This window comes from Dromiciops gliroides, chromosome 1 (genome assembly GCF_019393635.1).
Source record: "Dromiciops gliroides isolate mDroGli1 chromosome 1, mDroGli1.pri, whole genome shotgun sequence".
Lineage (NCBI taxonomy): Eukaryota > Metazoa > Chordata > Mammalia > Microbiotheria > Microbiotheriidae > Dromiciops > Dromiciops gliroides.
In genome coordinates this window covers 235,983,900-236,001,770 of record NC_057861.1, presented here as the reverse complement: position 1 = coordinate 236,001,770, position 17,871 = coordinate 235,983,900, and the positions used below count along the sequence as shown (strand labels likewise).

Below are 17,871 nucleotides of genomic sequence, written 5' to 3'. Positions count from 1 at the left end.
TCAATCCTCATCCTTTTTGACCTCTGCTCAGCCTTTGACATTGTTGATCACCTTCTCCTTGATACTCTCTTCTGTCTATATTTTCTTAACAGTACTTTCTCCCTTTTCTTTTTGATTTCTTTCTAGGTCTTTTTGGTGACATTCTCCTGGTTTTCCTCCAATTTGTCTGTCTGACCACTCCCTTAATCTCCTTTGCCAGGACCTTCATTCAGATCATAATCATGGGTACCCTCCAAGGCTCTTCCTGGGTCTTTTTCTTTCCCACCTCTATACTATTTCTCTTGGTGATCTCAGCAGCTTCCATGAGACTCAATTATAATCTTTGTGCTCCTTGTTGTTTTTCAGTTGTGTCCAACTCTTCATGACCCTATGGACTATAGCATGCCAGGCCCTTCTATCCTCCACTATTTCTCAAAGTCTGTCCAAGTTCATGTTTTTTGTTTCCATGACACCAACTATCCATCTCATCCATAGCTGTTTACTTCTTTAGCCTTCAGTATTTCCCAACATCAGGGTCTCTTCCAATTAAGTCCTGTCTTCTCATTATGTGGCCAAAAAATTTAAGCATCAGCTTCAGTATTACCATGATGTTGAATGGTTTGCCTTCAATTTGCACAGATATCATTCTGACATTTTTGAGATTATACCCTAATACTTCTTTTCTCACCCTTTTAATAACTTATGTGGGCTACTCCATTTCTTCTAAGGGATTCTTGCCCCTAGTGGTATATGTAATGAGCACTAATTAAATTAAGTTCACTAACACACAAGATGTCAGTGTTTAATATTTCCATCTCTTGTTTGACCACATCCCGCTTCCCTTGGTTCATAGATCTGACATTCCGGGTTCCTACATAAGACTGATCTCTACAGCATGGCACTTTCGTTTTGTCACCAGACACAACTACAGATGAGTGTCCTTTTGGTTGTGGCCCAGCAGCTTCATTAGTACTGGACCTACTTGTTCTCTTATACTCTTCTCCAGTATCGTATTGGACACCTCCCAACCTGTGACGTTCATCTTCCAATGCATTTTTTTTAACATTTTAATACTGTCCATGGAGTCTTCTTGGCAAAGATAATGGAATGGTTTGCCATTTCCTTCTCACCTTTTGTCAGAATTCTCCCCTGTGACCTGTCCATCCTGGGTAACCCTATATGGAAGACTCATACTTTCATTAAGCTATGTGAACCCCTCCACCACTACATGGAATTGATCCAAGAGGGGTATCTCTATGCACATGATTCCTAAATCTACATATTTAATCCTAACCTCTTCCCTAACCTCCAAATTCACATCTCCAATTGCTATTGGACATTTTAAACTAAATGTCAGTGGCTTCCTCTGCAGTTCCTCACAGAAGAAATATCATCTCTCATATCAAAGTATTTTCACTGACTCTCCCAAATGCCTTGATTCTCTTCTTTATCTCCATCTTCTGGCTTCCTACAAGTCCTCCCTAGAATCCCATCTTTTACAGAGAGTAGATACCCATTATTGTTAGTATCTCACCCTTTAGATTGTAAGTTCCATGAGAACAAGGACCATCTTTTTACCTTTCTTTGTATGTCCAGTACTTAACACAATACCTGGAACATAGTAGGTAATTAACAAATGTTTGTTGCCTTGATTTCTAAATAATAAAACAATTATATAAAACAAAATTATGACTACACAGTCATACCTAAAGTAGAACCATAGTCTTTTTCAGAAAACAACAGAATTTTTCTCTTTGGTCAACTATATAATATGCATAAACCCCTATATGTGGGTAAATACAGAAGAGAAATTGAATATATATTCCTATTCCATTACTATTCTTGAGCTCTATTCCACTGAGGCAGTGGCAATAGACAATGACATTTATCAATTAAAATTGCCTTAAAAAGCTAAAAATGGAAAAAAGAAACAAAGGAAAATATAGAAAAGTTACCTTTGTTCTAGACTGAAATTGTTCTTTACAGATGAGGCATTTCTTGACACGTGGAGAACACAGAGAACATGTAGCAATATGTCCACATGGGCCAAAAAGAGTATCTCTCTTCATATCTGAACAGACCATACATTCCTCTAAAGTTTCTGAATCATTACTGATCATAGAAGGACTCCGTGAACCCACCTGACCACTATTAAGATAAAACATATTCAATCCGGCTTAGTTCATAATCATAGTTAATTATTCCTTGAACAGCTTCTAATAAAATTTCAACCAATGTATTTCTTTCTTCTTCTTTTTGCAGGACAATGGGGGTTAAGTGACTTGCCCAGGGTCACACAGCTAATAAGTGTCAAGTGGCTGAGGCCAGATTTGAACTCAGGTCCTCCTGAATCCAGGACCGGTGCTCTATCCACTATACCACCTAGCTGTCTCACCAATGTAATCATTAAAACAGAATATTAAGAAGCATCTGGGGTGGTAAATGAAATATTTAATATGTAGTCTTCATATTATATTTTCCCCATTTTTTTTTTACCATGCAATAATGTCCTTAAAATGGAAGCTACAAATTAGAAAAATTCTTAAAAAATAAAAGTTAGGTCACCCTAAAAAAGACTGCTTAAATAATTTAAGAATTAAGTAGTCGTTATTACCAAAGAGATCAAGATCATCAAAAAATATTGTTCACTAAACCCAACTACTACATGAAAAGATTTCTTAAAAGGGAAGCCAAACTCTTGAGTTGAGTATTTTAAAAAATTGTAGTTATAACATGACTAATGCAGAAATATGTTTAATGTTATTTTGTGTGTGTGTGTGTGTGTGTGTGTGTGTGTGTAACTAACCTATATCAGATTACCTGCTGTCTAGGGGAGGGGGGAGGGAGGGAGAAAAATCTGAAAGTGGAAAGCTTGTATAAACAAAAGTTGAGAACTATCTTTACATGTAAAGGGAAAAAAATAATTTTAAAAAACCCATTAAACCTCAAAAAAAATTGTAGTTATACAATAGATGATAAAATATATCCTCCTTTTTCTTGGCAGAGAAGTAGGGGTCTATAAGAGTACCTTGTTACATATTGGTCAGACAGTGTCACTATAATTTACAAAGGATGGGGGGAAAATCATAGCACAAAATAGAGGTGATGTTAAAAAGGTGTTAGTAAAGCTTATTTTTTAAAACTATCTTCATTAATATTTTATCTTTTATAGAGCCAGCAGAGGGAGCACAGACCTAAAAATCTAAAGCTAGTCAATAACATTTATTAAACGATGAATGCTGCAGAACTTTTAAGACACAGTGGGGAATTACAGCTTTAAAGGAAGTAAAATCCTACCATCCAGGGATATACAATTCATACAGTAACACTGCAAAGGAACTCTGAAAGATTTAAGAACTCTGAAAAATGCAATGACTAACTATGACTCCAGAAGACTGATGATGACACATGGTACCCACTCTTCTAGATAAGATGGATAACAGAGTCAAGGAGCCACAGGAAATAAACGTTTGTACATGACAAATGTGTATGGGTTTTTTTTACTTCACTATGTTTATTTGCACAGGACTGTATTTTTCTTTCTTCATTGGGGAGAACAGAGGAGGCACCCTCCACCCCCACAAAAAAGAAAAGGAATTAGCAAGGAAGAAGTCCATAACATTAGTTAATTGATATGGGTATCTTAGAAAAGTTCTGTGGGTGGACAAGCAGCTGGAATTAAACAGGAGGAAATAGTGATGGATTCAATTCAGGAAGTATACAGTGCTTTCAAAGATCTCAAACTTGAATTACTGCAAAAGTCCATCTTTTCAACACCAATAATCACCTAGAATACTATAATATCAGAAGAATTTAAATTAGTATATCCCTAAGAGTAATTGAAAAATGTATACCAACATCCCCTGGAATAATATATGAGAAGAATTTAAATTACAGTAATTTAGTCAATGAGTCAATTTATTAAGTCATTTATTAAGCACCTACTATGTGTTACATACAGTGCTAAGCATAGGAGATACCAAAGGAAGGCAAAAGACAGTCCTTGCCCTGAAGTAGTTCACAATCTAATGGAAGACAAAATGCAGACATCTATGAACAAACAAGTCATTTACAGAATAAGAAGGAAATAATGAGCAGAAAAAAGGTGTGAGAATTAAGAAATATTGGGAGTGTGGTGGGGAGAGGTATTGGGAAAGGCTTCCTTTTTAGAATATAGAATTTTAACTGAGACTTGAAGGAATCCAGGAAAGCCAGGCGACAGAGCTGAAGAGAGATCATGAAAGAGGGAGGCTGGACTAGGAACTGTTTTGAACTTCAAAAAAAATTTTGGGGAGTAGCTAGGTGGCACAGTGGATAAAGCACCAGCCCTGGATTCAGGAGGCCCTGAGTTCAAATCCAACCTCAGCCATTTGACACTTACTAGCTTAACTTTCATTGCCCCATCAAAAAAAAAAAAAAAGATATTCTATTTTGGGAGTGATAGGGAGCCACTGCAGTTTACTGAGCAGGGTGGAGGATGGGTATGACATGTCTGGAGTAGGGAGAGACTTGGGGGAGGGAGACCAACCAGTAGACTATTAGAATAGTCTAGGCATGAGAAAATAAGGGTCAGTCCCCAGGGTGGTGGCAGTATCAGAGGAGTAAAGGGGACCTATTTGAGAGATGTTACAAAAGTAAAATCGACAGATCCTGGTAACAGACTGGCAATGGGCAGGGGGGGATGGGGTGAGAGAGTGAGGAATTCAGGATGACAATGAAGTTGCAAGCCTGAGGGTTTAGGAGAACTGTGTGTCCTCAACAGTAAAAATGATGTTTGGAAGGAAGAAGGATTTGGGGGGAAAGAGGAGTTCAGTTTTGGACTTGTTGAATTTAAGGTGCCTGGAGGACATCCAGTTTAAGATCTCTAGTTGGCAGTCAGTCAGAGACCGGAGGTCAGCACAGAGGTTGGGGCTGGATAAGTAGATTTAAGACTTATCAACAGAGATGATAAATGAATCTCATGAGAGCTAATGAGATCACCAAGTGAAATGGCATATAGGGAGAAAAGAAGAGGGTCCAGGAGAGAGCCTTGGGAGATAACCCTGGTTACTGGGTGTGAACTGCATAAAGATCTAGAAAAGGAGACTAAGAAGGAACAGTTGGATAAGTAGGAGAAGAGCCAGGAGAGAGTGGTGTCAAGAAAATCTAGACAGAAAAGAGTATCAAGGAGAAAAGATTGACCAACAGAATCCAATGCTGCAGACAGGAGGATGAGGACTGAGAAAAGGTCACTGGATCTGGCAATTAAGAAATCATCAATAACTTTGAAGAGAGCAGTTTGGGTTGAATGATGAGGTCAGAAGCCAAGCTGTAGAGAGTTAATAAGAAAATGAGAGGGAAGATTTTGGAAAGATGACAGCGTAAAATGGAAAACACCAGGCTCTCTAAAATTCTCCCACAAACATAATAAAAATATTGCCTGAGAAGGAATTTTGAGTGGCAGAAGTAGTCAAAAGTCAGAGTAAAGCAATTATCCTTCTAAGATAATTTGGGAGGACCTTAGGAAAGCTTGGGGGGAGGGAGTGAAGGCCCAGTGTCAGGCATCTAGTCAGTCCTTGCTCACTGTGGATCTTTGTACATGACCTATCAGTTTTATAGTTTGTATCTTTTTTCAAAGTCAAATTTTAGATCTCTCTTTGACCTAAATAATATAATGCATATTGATAAAAATTATAAAGGTCTCATTTCTCAAATTTATGAAGAATTTTGTCAAATTTATAACAATACGAGTCATTTCCCAATCGACAAATGGTCAAAGGATATGAAAAGGCAGTTTTTCAATGAAGGAATAAAAACCATATATAGTCATATGAAAAAATGCTTTAAATCATTATTGATAAGAGAAATGCAAATTAAAACAGCTTTGAGATATCATCTTACACCTATTAAATTAACTAAAATGATAAATGCCCTTCAATTGGGGAATGGCTAAACAAGTTGTGTTATGTAATTGTGATGGAATACTACTGTGATATAAGAAATAATAAGCTAGTTGATTTTAGAAAAACATGTACTTACATGAAATAATGAAAAGTGAAACGAGCAATAACAAGAGAATGTTGAAAATACTAAAAGAAAGACTGTCCTAAGAACAGCTTTGAATGATTAATCATCTTGAATATCATAAATACTCAAACCAACTACAAAGGCATATGAAAGAAGATATTATCCACCTCCAGGGAAAACTAATAAAGAGAAGTGTGGTTTTATATATATATATATTTGTGTTTAATTATAGTCTTTTCTAGAGCAGGATGGGAGGGAAGGGGGAAAGTGCCCAACAGAGAACAAAAGAAAACTAATTAGGAAGCACGGAAAAGTGAGTGGCTTTGAAAACAATGTGACAGGGGGCAGCTAGGTGGCACAGTGGATAAAGCACCGGCCCTAGATTCAGGAGGACCTGAGTTCAAATCCAGCCTCAGACAGACACTTGACACTCACTAGCTGTGTGACCTCAGGAAGTCACTTAACCCCCACTGCCCCACAAAAAACCCCCAAAACAAACAAACAAAGAACAAAATTAGTTATTGAGAACCACGGGAACTAAAATTTTAAAGACAAAATCAAAATGGGATAGTGATCAAGGAACAGTTCAGTTTGGAAAATGGTTTTTAGGGATCGGCAATACTTGAACATGCTTAACTAGTGAGGGAGGGAGTCTCATGAATTATAAATTGATGAAGAGAAGGCACCTTCATAATATTTATTAGGATCCAAATGGTAGGAAAGATTGAAATTCTATAATATGTGTAAATTTGGGTTCTGCTCAGTGATGAAGATAATTCCTACTGATGTGTACATGCTGACACTAATATCAACAGTTAAAGGCATTACATTCATCTAACTAAGCTTTATGCCTAAGACAGGGCAGAAATAAATTAGTAGGTAACTAAAATTCCTCCTAGATGCACTATTTTTAAAGACTTCAGGTTGTGCAATAAGGAGACTTTTAGCAAATATTTAGTAGTATTTGTTTTGTATCTTATTTTACTTGCAAGAAGCCCAATGACTTATTTTAAAACTTGGTAGTAAAATATGGTTTTTATCATTCTTACAAGATTCTAGAAACTATATTCATTTTTTGTTTGTTTTTTAAACTTTTTATTATGAACTTAAACACACACACACAAAAAGAACCTTCCCATATACAAAGTAGAATATAAAAAGATTTTAAATGAAACCACAAATCTATAGAAACTATATTCTTATAAAATACATCATACTCAATGGATCAAAACTTAATCATACCTGACTTTTTCTTTGTGACACTTGGCCAGTGCTTTGCACAGGCTAGGATCAGGACACAGATCAAGTGGAGACTGACCCTTCTTATTTCGAATGCTGAGATCAGCTCCATTGGCTGCTAAGAAGCAGGCAATAGATGCTGCACTCTTCTTCTCTGCCCCTTGTGTACCAAGTCCCATTATTAACTGGAAAAAAGAATAAGAATAATGATCATCCTTGTGAGATTATAGTTTCAAATCTTAACACAAAAGAAAAGATGGCGAATTTAAAGTAGTTATAAATGCTTTCTTATCCCATGTGTTTAATTTCTACATATTGAAAATTATTTCTATTAATCAAGAAGAAAACCTGTTTTACACCTATAGTCCCTTTATAATTTGCATTAAGGGTGAGAAAAATAAAAGTTGTCAAAATATTATGCATTTGCCATCAAGTAGTTAGTATTTACTAAAGGCTTGATGAGCTTTGTTTACAAGAAGTATGTGATCTACCTCCTGAGGGTAAATTAATATATTATAAACAAAATATATAAACTGAGATGACATGGAACAAGGGTATAATCAGCAAATTTTTCCCCGTGAAGATGAGTTATGGTAAATAATACGGTTCAAATGAACAGAAGTGGGAACAAGTTAAATTCAGGGGGGTCAGGGAAGCAGAGAAGAAAGCAATTAATCTATACTTGTCAACAACAATAAGAAATAAGGCTGGCAAATTTTAAGCTTCCATATGTTTGTTTTGTGTTGTTTACATGTGCTTACTAACACATTAGAATCTAACTTTTAAATGAAAAATTGCAAAATTTTAAAATACAACAATATTCTTTCAGTTAACATCTTTGGGGGGGGGGCAGGGCAATGAGGGTTAAGTGACTTGCCCAGAGTCACACAGCTAGTTAAGTGTCAAGTGTCTGAGGATGGATTTGAACTCAGGTCCTCCTGAATCCAGGGCCAGTGCTTTATCCACTGTGCCACCTAGCTGTCCTCAGTTAACATCTTTGACAAAACGGTCTAGTACTACATAATGATAGGTAGGACTGACAGCTGAATTATTTCCTTTCAACTATTTTAAATAAATTGCTTTTATTCCATCACTGCTGAAGAGGAAAAAGGCAATTACTAAAAGAGTTTGCCAACAGTTACTGGAAAACTTGACAAACTTCCTAGCAAGAATGAAGTACATACATCTACTTCCTGAAAATCAATGTTTTCAATCATCATTTTCATTCAATTAATGTAGAGAGATGAAAATTCCACTGTTTAAGGAAAAAAAAGATCACTATTCCTTTTAAATTTTATGATGAAACAAAATAAGAAATTCTTGAAAAATTAGCATTCTGATCTCATTTCATTAAGGTATAAACAGAAATCTTCCAAAAGACAACAGAAAGATTTTGCATCCTGTTTGGATAAAAATATGGACCAATTATAGACTTTTAAAGGATAAAATGCTTTTATTAAATACTAATGGTAAAAACAAAACAAAACAAAACAAAACCCTAAGACCTCCTTAAACTGCTCAGAAAAGAAAGCAAAAGAAAGATATTTAAAGGAAAAGCTATCTATTTTACATTTTTTCTACATGAGTAAGTAGTACTTTTGTCATCAATGAAATTCCTTGCAAATATGAGACAGAAACAAAAAGACTATAGTTTTAAACAACTGAATGGTGGGAAAGGCAGGTAAATCTAGATACAGAATAACTAAAGCTATCCAATCTGAAAAGAACTACAAAGTACAGTTAGCAAAGGCTACAGTGTAAGGCTGTGGACAAATTGCAGGAACCATTAATCTGTCTCCCAGCTCCAATTCCTAGCAGAAAACTCTAGTTCTTAGTTCATCAATTAAGTTATATCACTGGAATTTTGTAACATACAAAGCCAAAGGTAATACTGGCCTTGGTACTATGGAGCATATATCAAGGACTCTTGAAGATCTGCATTAGCATAGAGATCAGATTCAATATGTATGTCAAAAAGAATTAAGGTTTTACTTTTTACTGGAATTACTTTTGCTAAATATCCAAGTAGTTCTCTTTTGATTGCATGGGAGCTATAACCTCACAATCAATCCTTTAACTATAATGACACAAACTATAAATTCTCAACAACTGAAAGCATAAAAGCAAGCAGAACTAAAAAGGTTGTGTAGTTTCAGAGGCTGGCAGTTTGCTACTAACATGACATCAAAAGCAAGATCTTTCAAGTGATGTGTGCAGAGGAACCCTAAACATATCACCGTTATCTCATACCCTTTTTGTTTCTTAAACAATTTCATCGATTTTCCAAGAATACTTCATAGACCCATGATTAAAATGGTAGGAGTACCATCTAAATCTATGGCTTTGTCAGGCCTTCACATTATTTATCAGATTTCCTCTTTTATTCTCATTCATTCATTCATTTGTGGGGCAATGAGGGTTAAGTAACTTGCCCAGGGTCACACAGCTAGGGTTAAGTGTCTCATGTTGGATTTGAACTCAGGTCCTCCTCAATCCAGGGTCAGCACTTTATCCATTGCGCCACCTAGATAACCCCCTTCTTTTATTCTTTTTTTTTTTTTTTTGGTGAGGCAATTGGGGTTAAGTGACTTGCCTAGGGTCACACAGCCAGTAAGTGTTAAGTGTCTCAGGCCGGATTCGAACTCAGGTATTCCTGACTCCAAGGCCGGTGCTCTATCCACTACGCTACCTAGCTGCCCCTTCTTTTATTCTTAAGGTTAATTGTTGGTACTGAATTCAACTGCTATGTAATTTTCTACAAAATCCCCAGTAGCCAATCTGGTGAACAGCCTCTTTAAAATCAGCTAAGCCACTCTTTAGACAACATGCCCACACACAGCCAGAAGTTAGGCTCTAACAACCTGTGAGACAAAGGGTTTCTTCCATCCCACACTGAGACATCAAACCACAATTTTAGTAGGGATTATGAAAACAAATGAATATTAAACAGCAACACAGAATTACCCGTGATGTCTAGGAACATGGCCAACGATGATACACTAGCACTGAAATGTTTATCAAAACATAAAATTCTGGAATCTTGGAGTTGGAAAGGACCTCCAAGGACATCAAATCATCCAAACCATGCTGGAACAACAATCCTTCCTATAAAATGTCCACATAATGTCTTCCAGCCTTTTCTTAAAGACCTCCAGCGAAGGGGAGCCCACGCTCTCCTAAGACAGTCTATTCCACTTTTTGATAGTTCTAAATATTAGGACATTTTTTCTTCAATTAAGCCTATACGTCACCTTTTTACAATTCCACCAATTGCTTTTGATTTCCATTCATGTAACAGACCCACAATACTAAAGAGGATTATATAATCATTCCATCATAGATTTAGAACAGAGAGGAAACCAACCCCCTCACTTTATGGATGAGAAAACAGAAATCAGAAGTAATGTGATTTGCCTGAGGTCACAAAGATTATAAGGGGCAGAGACAGAATTAGAACTCAGACCATCCCACTCTAATCCAGCAAGAATTCCACTACATTACTAATTGGGCACCCTGACCCTACCAAGTCTTCTACTTTTGAGGCTAAACACTCCTCAATTTCTTCAATTAATCCTTATATAATATGGTCTTCAGCCATCTTTGTTCTGGAAACCAAGCTTCTTTCAACCTAATATCACACTATCCTGAAGTATTAAAAGTGTGCACACAGATGGAAAAACAAAATTGCTTATGATGAATCATAGCTTTAAATGTATAGAGCATACTTGTAGACTGCAAGCAAACAACAGAAGCAGATAAAGTAGCCTTGAAATCAGCAGTAACAAATGGGCAAACTCTCTTTGAGCAAAGGCTTTAGGCTAACAGAAACTTTAAGAGGCAATGTCGCAACAAAAATGCTTATCAAAATCTTCCCATGTTTAGATGCAAAAGAAATTTGGGTGATCGTGGGATTTCCTCGATCCCCACCTCCCCCTGCCCTGACATAACCACAACCAAACTGTAATAGTTTCAATGGGGCCTTAAAAACAACAATTCAATTAGCTCCAGGAACTCAAGAGGTAACATAAGCCTGATGAATATTTTGAAGTTTCAAGAAAATCATAATATCATACATTAGAGGTGGCAGGTATCCCAGAGGCCATATTGTCCAACTCCTTCATTTTACAGATAAGAAAACTCAGACCCAGGGGAGTTAAGTAGTTTGCCCAATGACATAAAGGCATAAGTTTTGAACTCAAGTCTTCTGACTTTAGAGTCAATATGCTTTCCAAAATGAGGCTGCCAACCATCATTTCCATAATAACTATTAAAAGGAGAAATAGTATTAACATAGGCAAAATCTACTTTGTTAAGTGATTATTTTAATATTAGTATTTCAGAGACTAGCTGTGACTTGTAACAAATTTTTCTAAAATAATCTGAATATAAGAATAAATTCAGAGATTTCATGATCATAAATTAGCCCTACAATTACCAAAACTGCATACTTTCTTTTACAAAGCCAGTTGACAAAAAGGTAGAACAGTATTAGTATTTTACTTTGAGGGAATGTTACTGAAATAATTAGTAACAAATGTACCTTCTTCAAAACTTTATACAGGGGCAGCTAGGTGGCACAGTGGAAAAAGCACTGGCCTTGGATTCAGGAGGACCTGAGTTCAAATCCAGCCTCAGACACTTGACACTTACTAGCTGTGTGACCCTGAGCAAGTCACTTAACCCTCACTGCCCCACAAAAAAATTTAAAAATAAACTTTATACAAATGATACATGGTAAATTTAAATCACTAATATAATTACTGTGTTTTTGGATGGTTCCCAGGCTGTATCTACTTTCCCCACATCCTGCATATCTTGGAGCTGGCGGAGTTGTGATAAAGTATGATGTCTCAGAGCTTCATGAAGGGGAGTATCCCCATCTTTATCTTGAATATCCAGTTTAGCACCTGCACGAACCAAAAGCTAAAAAGAAGGGAAAAAATCTCATTTAGGCAACACAAATTACTAACGTTGACACTGATTCAAGGACATGTAAAAAGTCTCATTAAGTGATAGACCAAAACCTCAGCACTAAGCTATAAAATTTTTATTTACTCTTACAACTATTGTTTTTATATTTCTGAGTTTTCCCATAAAGAATAATATCTGATGATTCAAGTTAATATGTTAACCATATTTACTTAATCCAATGACAAGGACACATTAACATTATAATTTATAGGTTTTATTATTTTCATTTATTTATTATTTATTTATTATTTCATTATTTATTATTTTCATTTTGAAGAGGGTAATCAATGTATATCAAGCATAGGAAAGTAAACAATAATTTTTAGTTTCATTTGTTATAAATGCTTGTTATTGATCCAATTTTTCCCTTGTCAATTTCCTCTCAAACAGGTTAAAATATACACAAGGCATAATAGTGATGTTCTACTGCCTTATTAATTCCTGGCATTAAGCTATTTTCTCCAAAATGATATAATCACTCCCACTGAATATAAATTCTAAAACCTGTAACAATGAATATATGATATAATATTACAAAGCACCATGATAGCAAACTATATATGTATTTTGAAAATTATATAAAATGTCAATTTTGCACATTTCAATAAATAGGCAGCTATTATATGCATCCCACAGAGGATTATAGGGTTACATTTAGGATTCTGACCTTAATAAATAATTGGAGAAAGCAGTTTCAGTTGCATGATGAAGCCAAATTGCAAAGTGTTTAGAAAAAGTGGAAATGGATGCATTAAGCATAGAAAGACTTTTCTAGGGCTTGACTGAGAAACGGACAAAGGATATTAGATGTTAGGTAGCAGGGACATTAAGAACTAGTGAGACAAATGCATCAATTGTGAAAAGGACATCACAGGCAGAAGCACTTTCACACTAATATTCTTTTGTGTGGGGGTAGAGGGGGCAATGGAGATTAAGTGACTTGCCCAAGGTCACACAGCTAGTAAGTGTCAAGTGTCTGAGGCCAAATTTGAACTCAGGTACTCCTGAATCCAGGGCCAGTGCTTTATCCACTGTGCCACCTAGCTGCCCCCACACTAATATTCTAATCAGAACACTGAAGATCTATTTGGACTGTGCTTCTCAATATTTGGAACTTTTCCCTGTGCTAGAGTGAACAAATTCCTGTTTCTTGCTTCCTGGTGTGATGAAGAGCCACTTTTTGAAGTGAAAATCTCTCTACTATTACTTGTCCCCACTTTGTTCTTCCTATCCATTCTATAACTAATCTTAAAATGACAGAAATCTCTGGTCATTATTTTTCTCTGATGTCTGGTACCCTAGTTCTAATATTGCTAAGCTCTTCCTTCATCCTTTTATAATGTCTGAAATTTATAGAAACCTGACCTTCACTTTAATACAATTAAAGTTCATTCCTTGCCATCTTCAAACAAAGCTTAGAGCTCTCTCTCTTTCTCTCTTAGCTCCTTCCATAACCAGCAACACAAAGGACCAGGAAATATAGCATCTTCATTAGTTCCCACTACTATAATCCTTTAGCAAGCTCTATTTGTTTGCATTACCTGGACAGATTCTTATCAATGACCCTAGAGATGACACATTACAATCTACCTCGGTGTTGAAACTTAAGGATCATGAGGTTTCCATAGCATTTGCACCTAAAAACCTCCTCTGCCCACTCCCTCCCTCATTAGAATGTAAGCTCTTTAAGAGCAAAGATTGTCCTATTTGTAGTCCCAGTCCTGTGCATGTAGTAAGTGATTAATAAATGGTTTTTCCCATTCATCTCACTTCCTACTTTACTGGGGAAATTAGAACCATGTTGTGAGCTCCATCAGAGTAAAGATTAAGCATACACACACACACACACACACACACACACACACACACACACACATTATAAGAAATGACAAGCAGGATAATTTCAGAGAGCCTTGGAGAGACTTATATGAACTGATTTATAGTGAAGTAAGCAGAACCAGAACACTGTACACAGAGACAGCAATATTGTTTGATGAAGAACTGTGAATACAACTATTCTCAGCAATACAATGATCTAAGACAATCCCAAAGGACTAAAGATGAAGTATACTATCCACCTCCAAAGAAAGAACTGATATTGATTGAACAAATTGAAGCATACTTTTTCACTTTTTTCTTTTATTCAAGTTTTCTTATACAAAATGACTAATATAGTAATGTTTTACATAATTGTACATGTAAAACCTATATCTGATTGCTTACTGCCTGAGGGAGGGGGGAGGGGAGGAGGGATAAAATTTGGAACTCAAAACTTTAAATAAAAACATTTATTATATATAAAAAAAGGATACGCATACACAGATGATCAGTGTGGGGATTTGTTTTGCTTGACTATGATTGTTTGTAACAGTGATTTTGTTTTTCTTGCTTTCTCAATGTGGGGTGTGAATAGGAGGAAAAGAAAAAGGTTATAAAAATCAAATCAAATCAAATCTTATGACCAAAAATACCCTTTCACTTGACCCTGGTTGATTTCTTCAACCTACTGTTCTGTTTCACCTTTATTTCAATGCTAAACTCTTAGAAAGAATAGCCTACATTTATTGCCTATACTTTCATACACTATCTATTCATTGTTTAACCCCTTGCAATTGGGCTTCTCCTTCCCACCACCCCCCCCATACCCTAACCCCAAATACCACGCTATTAAAACTTCTCTCGAAGGTTGTCAGTCTTTTAATTGCTATATACAAGGACCTTTTCTTAGTCCTCAGCCTCCTTGACCTGTATGTAGATTTCAGCATTGCTAATAACTTCTCCTATGGCTACCAGCTTCAGTGACTTTGGGGGGGGGGGGGGGGTTGCAGGGCAATGAGGGTTAAGTGACTTTCCCAGGGTCACACAGCTAGCAAGTGTCAAGTGTCTGAGGCCAAATTTGAACTCAGATCCTCCTGACTCCAGGGCCAGTATTTTATCTACTGTTCCACCTAGCTGCCCCAGTGACTTCTTTTTTAGTAACCTTTGCTAACTCATAATTCATCTCCTACCCTCTGTTGGTTCCCCTGTGCCAAGGTTTCACCATACATCATCTTCTCTTCTCTTTCCCCCATTCCATGGGTTCAATGATCACCTCTACAGAAAAGGACCAAGGGTGGTTTAATAGAAAGCAGAACTTATACTAATAAAAATATGGGTTCAAACTTTGCCTCTAAAATTTAAGTTCTAAAGGGTATCATCATCCCTATCTCCTCCTTTCAAGGATCAAAAAAGGTAACAGATACAAAGTACTTTGCACTAATAATGAAACACATCAGGTGTTACCACTGATATTAAAACTTCCATATTTTATATATTCAGTCCCTGATCTCTCACCCAAACTCTAATTGGTGCTTAATAAATGTTTGTTCCCTGTCTCTCATCACCTCCAAATCAGCATGTTTAAAATCATCTTTTCCCCTAAACTTATCCCCTCCTCTAAAACTTCCCTAATTTGTTGAGGGTACCATTATTGTCCCAGGCACCAGTTTAAAATTTCTGAGTCATCCTTGCCTCTTCTCTCTCCCTCACCCCTTCAGTTTATTGGTTGTCAAGACACATCAATTCTACTTTCACAATCTCTTTCACAGCCATCCTCCTCTATCCACTCTTATACAGGTACTATCCTGTGACAGCATGCCGAGACTACTTTTAATACCTTCCTAATTGGTTTCCTAGTCCTTACTCTCTGGTTACTGAAAAAAATCTTTTCCCAAAGCACAAGTCTATCTTGCTCTCCTGCTCAGAAATGTTTCATATTTCTTCTAGGATAAAATACAAACCCTTTATTTAAGCCTGGCATTTAAGGCTTGCCAAACTTACCTAACATTTATCACTGGTCTACCTTCCTAGGCTTATGTCACATTAATTACTTTCAAGCCCTCTAAATTCCAGCTAAAGGAGACTATTCTCTCTCCTCCCTGCCCCCACACGCTCCCATGTCTATGCATACACAACAAACATCAACCATGAATATAACATACTTTGTTCTGATTGCTGCATTTCAGATTCCTTATTTTCCATCAAACCCCTTCACACGTGGCCTTCACTGTAGCTTTCTCTGATTCTCAAAGCTGAAAGTGTTCTTTCCCTCAGATATTCCTACAACAATGGATCCGGATCTCCCCTTTGTTCCAAAATTTGTATTTTAGGGATTTACACAAACTTTTCTTAATGCCTGGGATGCCCTCCCTCTTCCCTACCTTTTACAGTCCTTATGCACCTTGAAATCTCAGTTCAGAGAGTGCTCCCTGAATGCCCCAGCTGAAATTATTCCCCACCTGCCTCAAATATTCCTTTGTCTCTAAAATTGCCTTTTTTCTATCACATGTATGTATGTATGTATGTATGTATTTTTGCAGGACAATGAGGGTTAAGTGACTTGCCCAGGGTCACACAGCTAGTAAGTGTCAAGTGTCTGAGGCTGGATTTGAACTCAGGTCCTCCTGAATCCAGGGCTGGTGCCTTATCCACTGCACCACCTAGCTGCCCCTATTATATTTATAAATGTACATCTCACCTATTAGAAACTCCTTAAGGACAAAGACTACATGTCATTTTTGTTTTCATTTCTCCAGTTCCTAAAGCAATGTTTACACATAGCAGATATTTAGTAAGGGCATGGTAAATTTCTTAGGGAGAAAGGAAAGAAGCACTTGTTCAAAATAAGCAACCTACAATATTTATTGAGGTAAATATTTTAGGAGATAATCTGTTTAATTATTTCATTATTAGAATGACCAAATTACTGAAGTATACATCTTTTAGCATTTTGGGGGGGTTTGTTTTGTTTTTTGTTGTTGGGTTGTTGTTGGGTTTTTTTTTTTGCGGGGCAATGAGGGTTAAGTGACTTGCCCAAGGTCACACAGCAAGTGTCAAGTGTCTGAGGCTGGATTTGAACTCAGGTTCTCCAGAATCCAGGGCCAGTGCTTTATCCACTGTGCCACCTAGCTGCCCCCTATCTTTTAACATTTTAATATTTGCAATAGTATATGTGTAAGATCAAAGATGTATAGTCAAATGTCCATTATAATCTGCCATCCTCCAATTTAAAATTCATTTCTATCCTAAATTGGAGTTGAACTTGGTTGCCTTATTTCCCCAACTGCCAGGATAGAAAGTGCTTGCTGGTTAAGGGATTTCTAGGTGTTTTGTAGCCTCCTCATTGTGTATTCATCATACTCTCCTATGCTCACCTTTGCATTAACATCACTGATAATTCAAGCTTAAGATGATCTACTTTTGAAGGTCTTATTGAATTCTTTAGAAAATTTCATTACCTCTTCAGCCTCTGCAAAAGATATTGGCACTTAAGTACTATTATTTTCATGGTGATTTTTAAAAAATGCTCATTATAAGCACTGACAAATAAAATAACCATATATTCTATGAAATATTTCTTTTTGACTTAGGGCACACAATAAAATTGGTTCCACCAGCTTTTTTATTAGCTTCTTCTAGGAAGATATGAACTATCCTTCAATTTAGATGCAGCTTCTTTTTGTCTTCTGTTATTAAACATAGTGAGAATATTGACACTGATAAGATTTAACTTCTTTTTTTTTTTTTTAATGGGGCAGTGAGGTTTTAGTAACTTGCCCAGGGTCACACAGCTAATAAGTGTCAAGTGTCTGAGGCTAGATTTGAACTCAGGTGCTCCTGAATCCAGGGCCAGTGCTC

At 36.5% G+C, this 17,871-nt stretch overlaps 1 protein-coding gene across 1 annotated transcript in view; it reads right to left on the bottom strand.

Annotated features, from left to right (window-relative positions):
• Nucleotides 1-17,871, bottom strand: part of MIB1 (MIB E3 ubiquitin protein ligase 1) — a 168,144-nt gene that overhangs the window by 22,223 nt on the left and 128,050 nt on the right. The window contains 3 exon segments of the mRNA XM_043979477.1: nt 1,935-2,127; nt 7,228-7,409; nt 11,986-12,147. Coding sequence (XP_043835412.1) covers nt 1,935-2,127; nt 7,228-7,409; nt 11,986-12,147 — 537 coding nt within the window.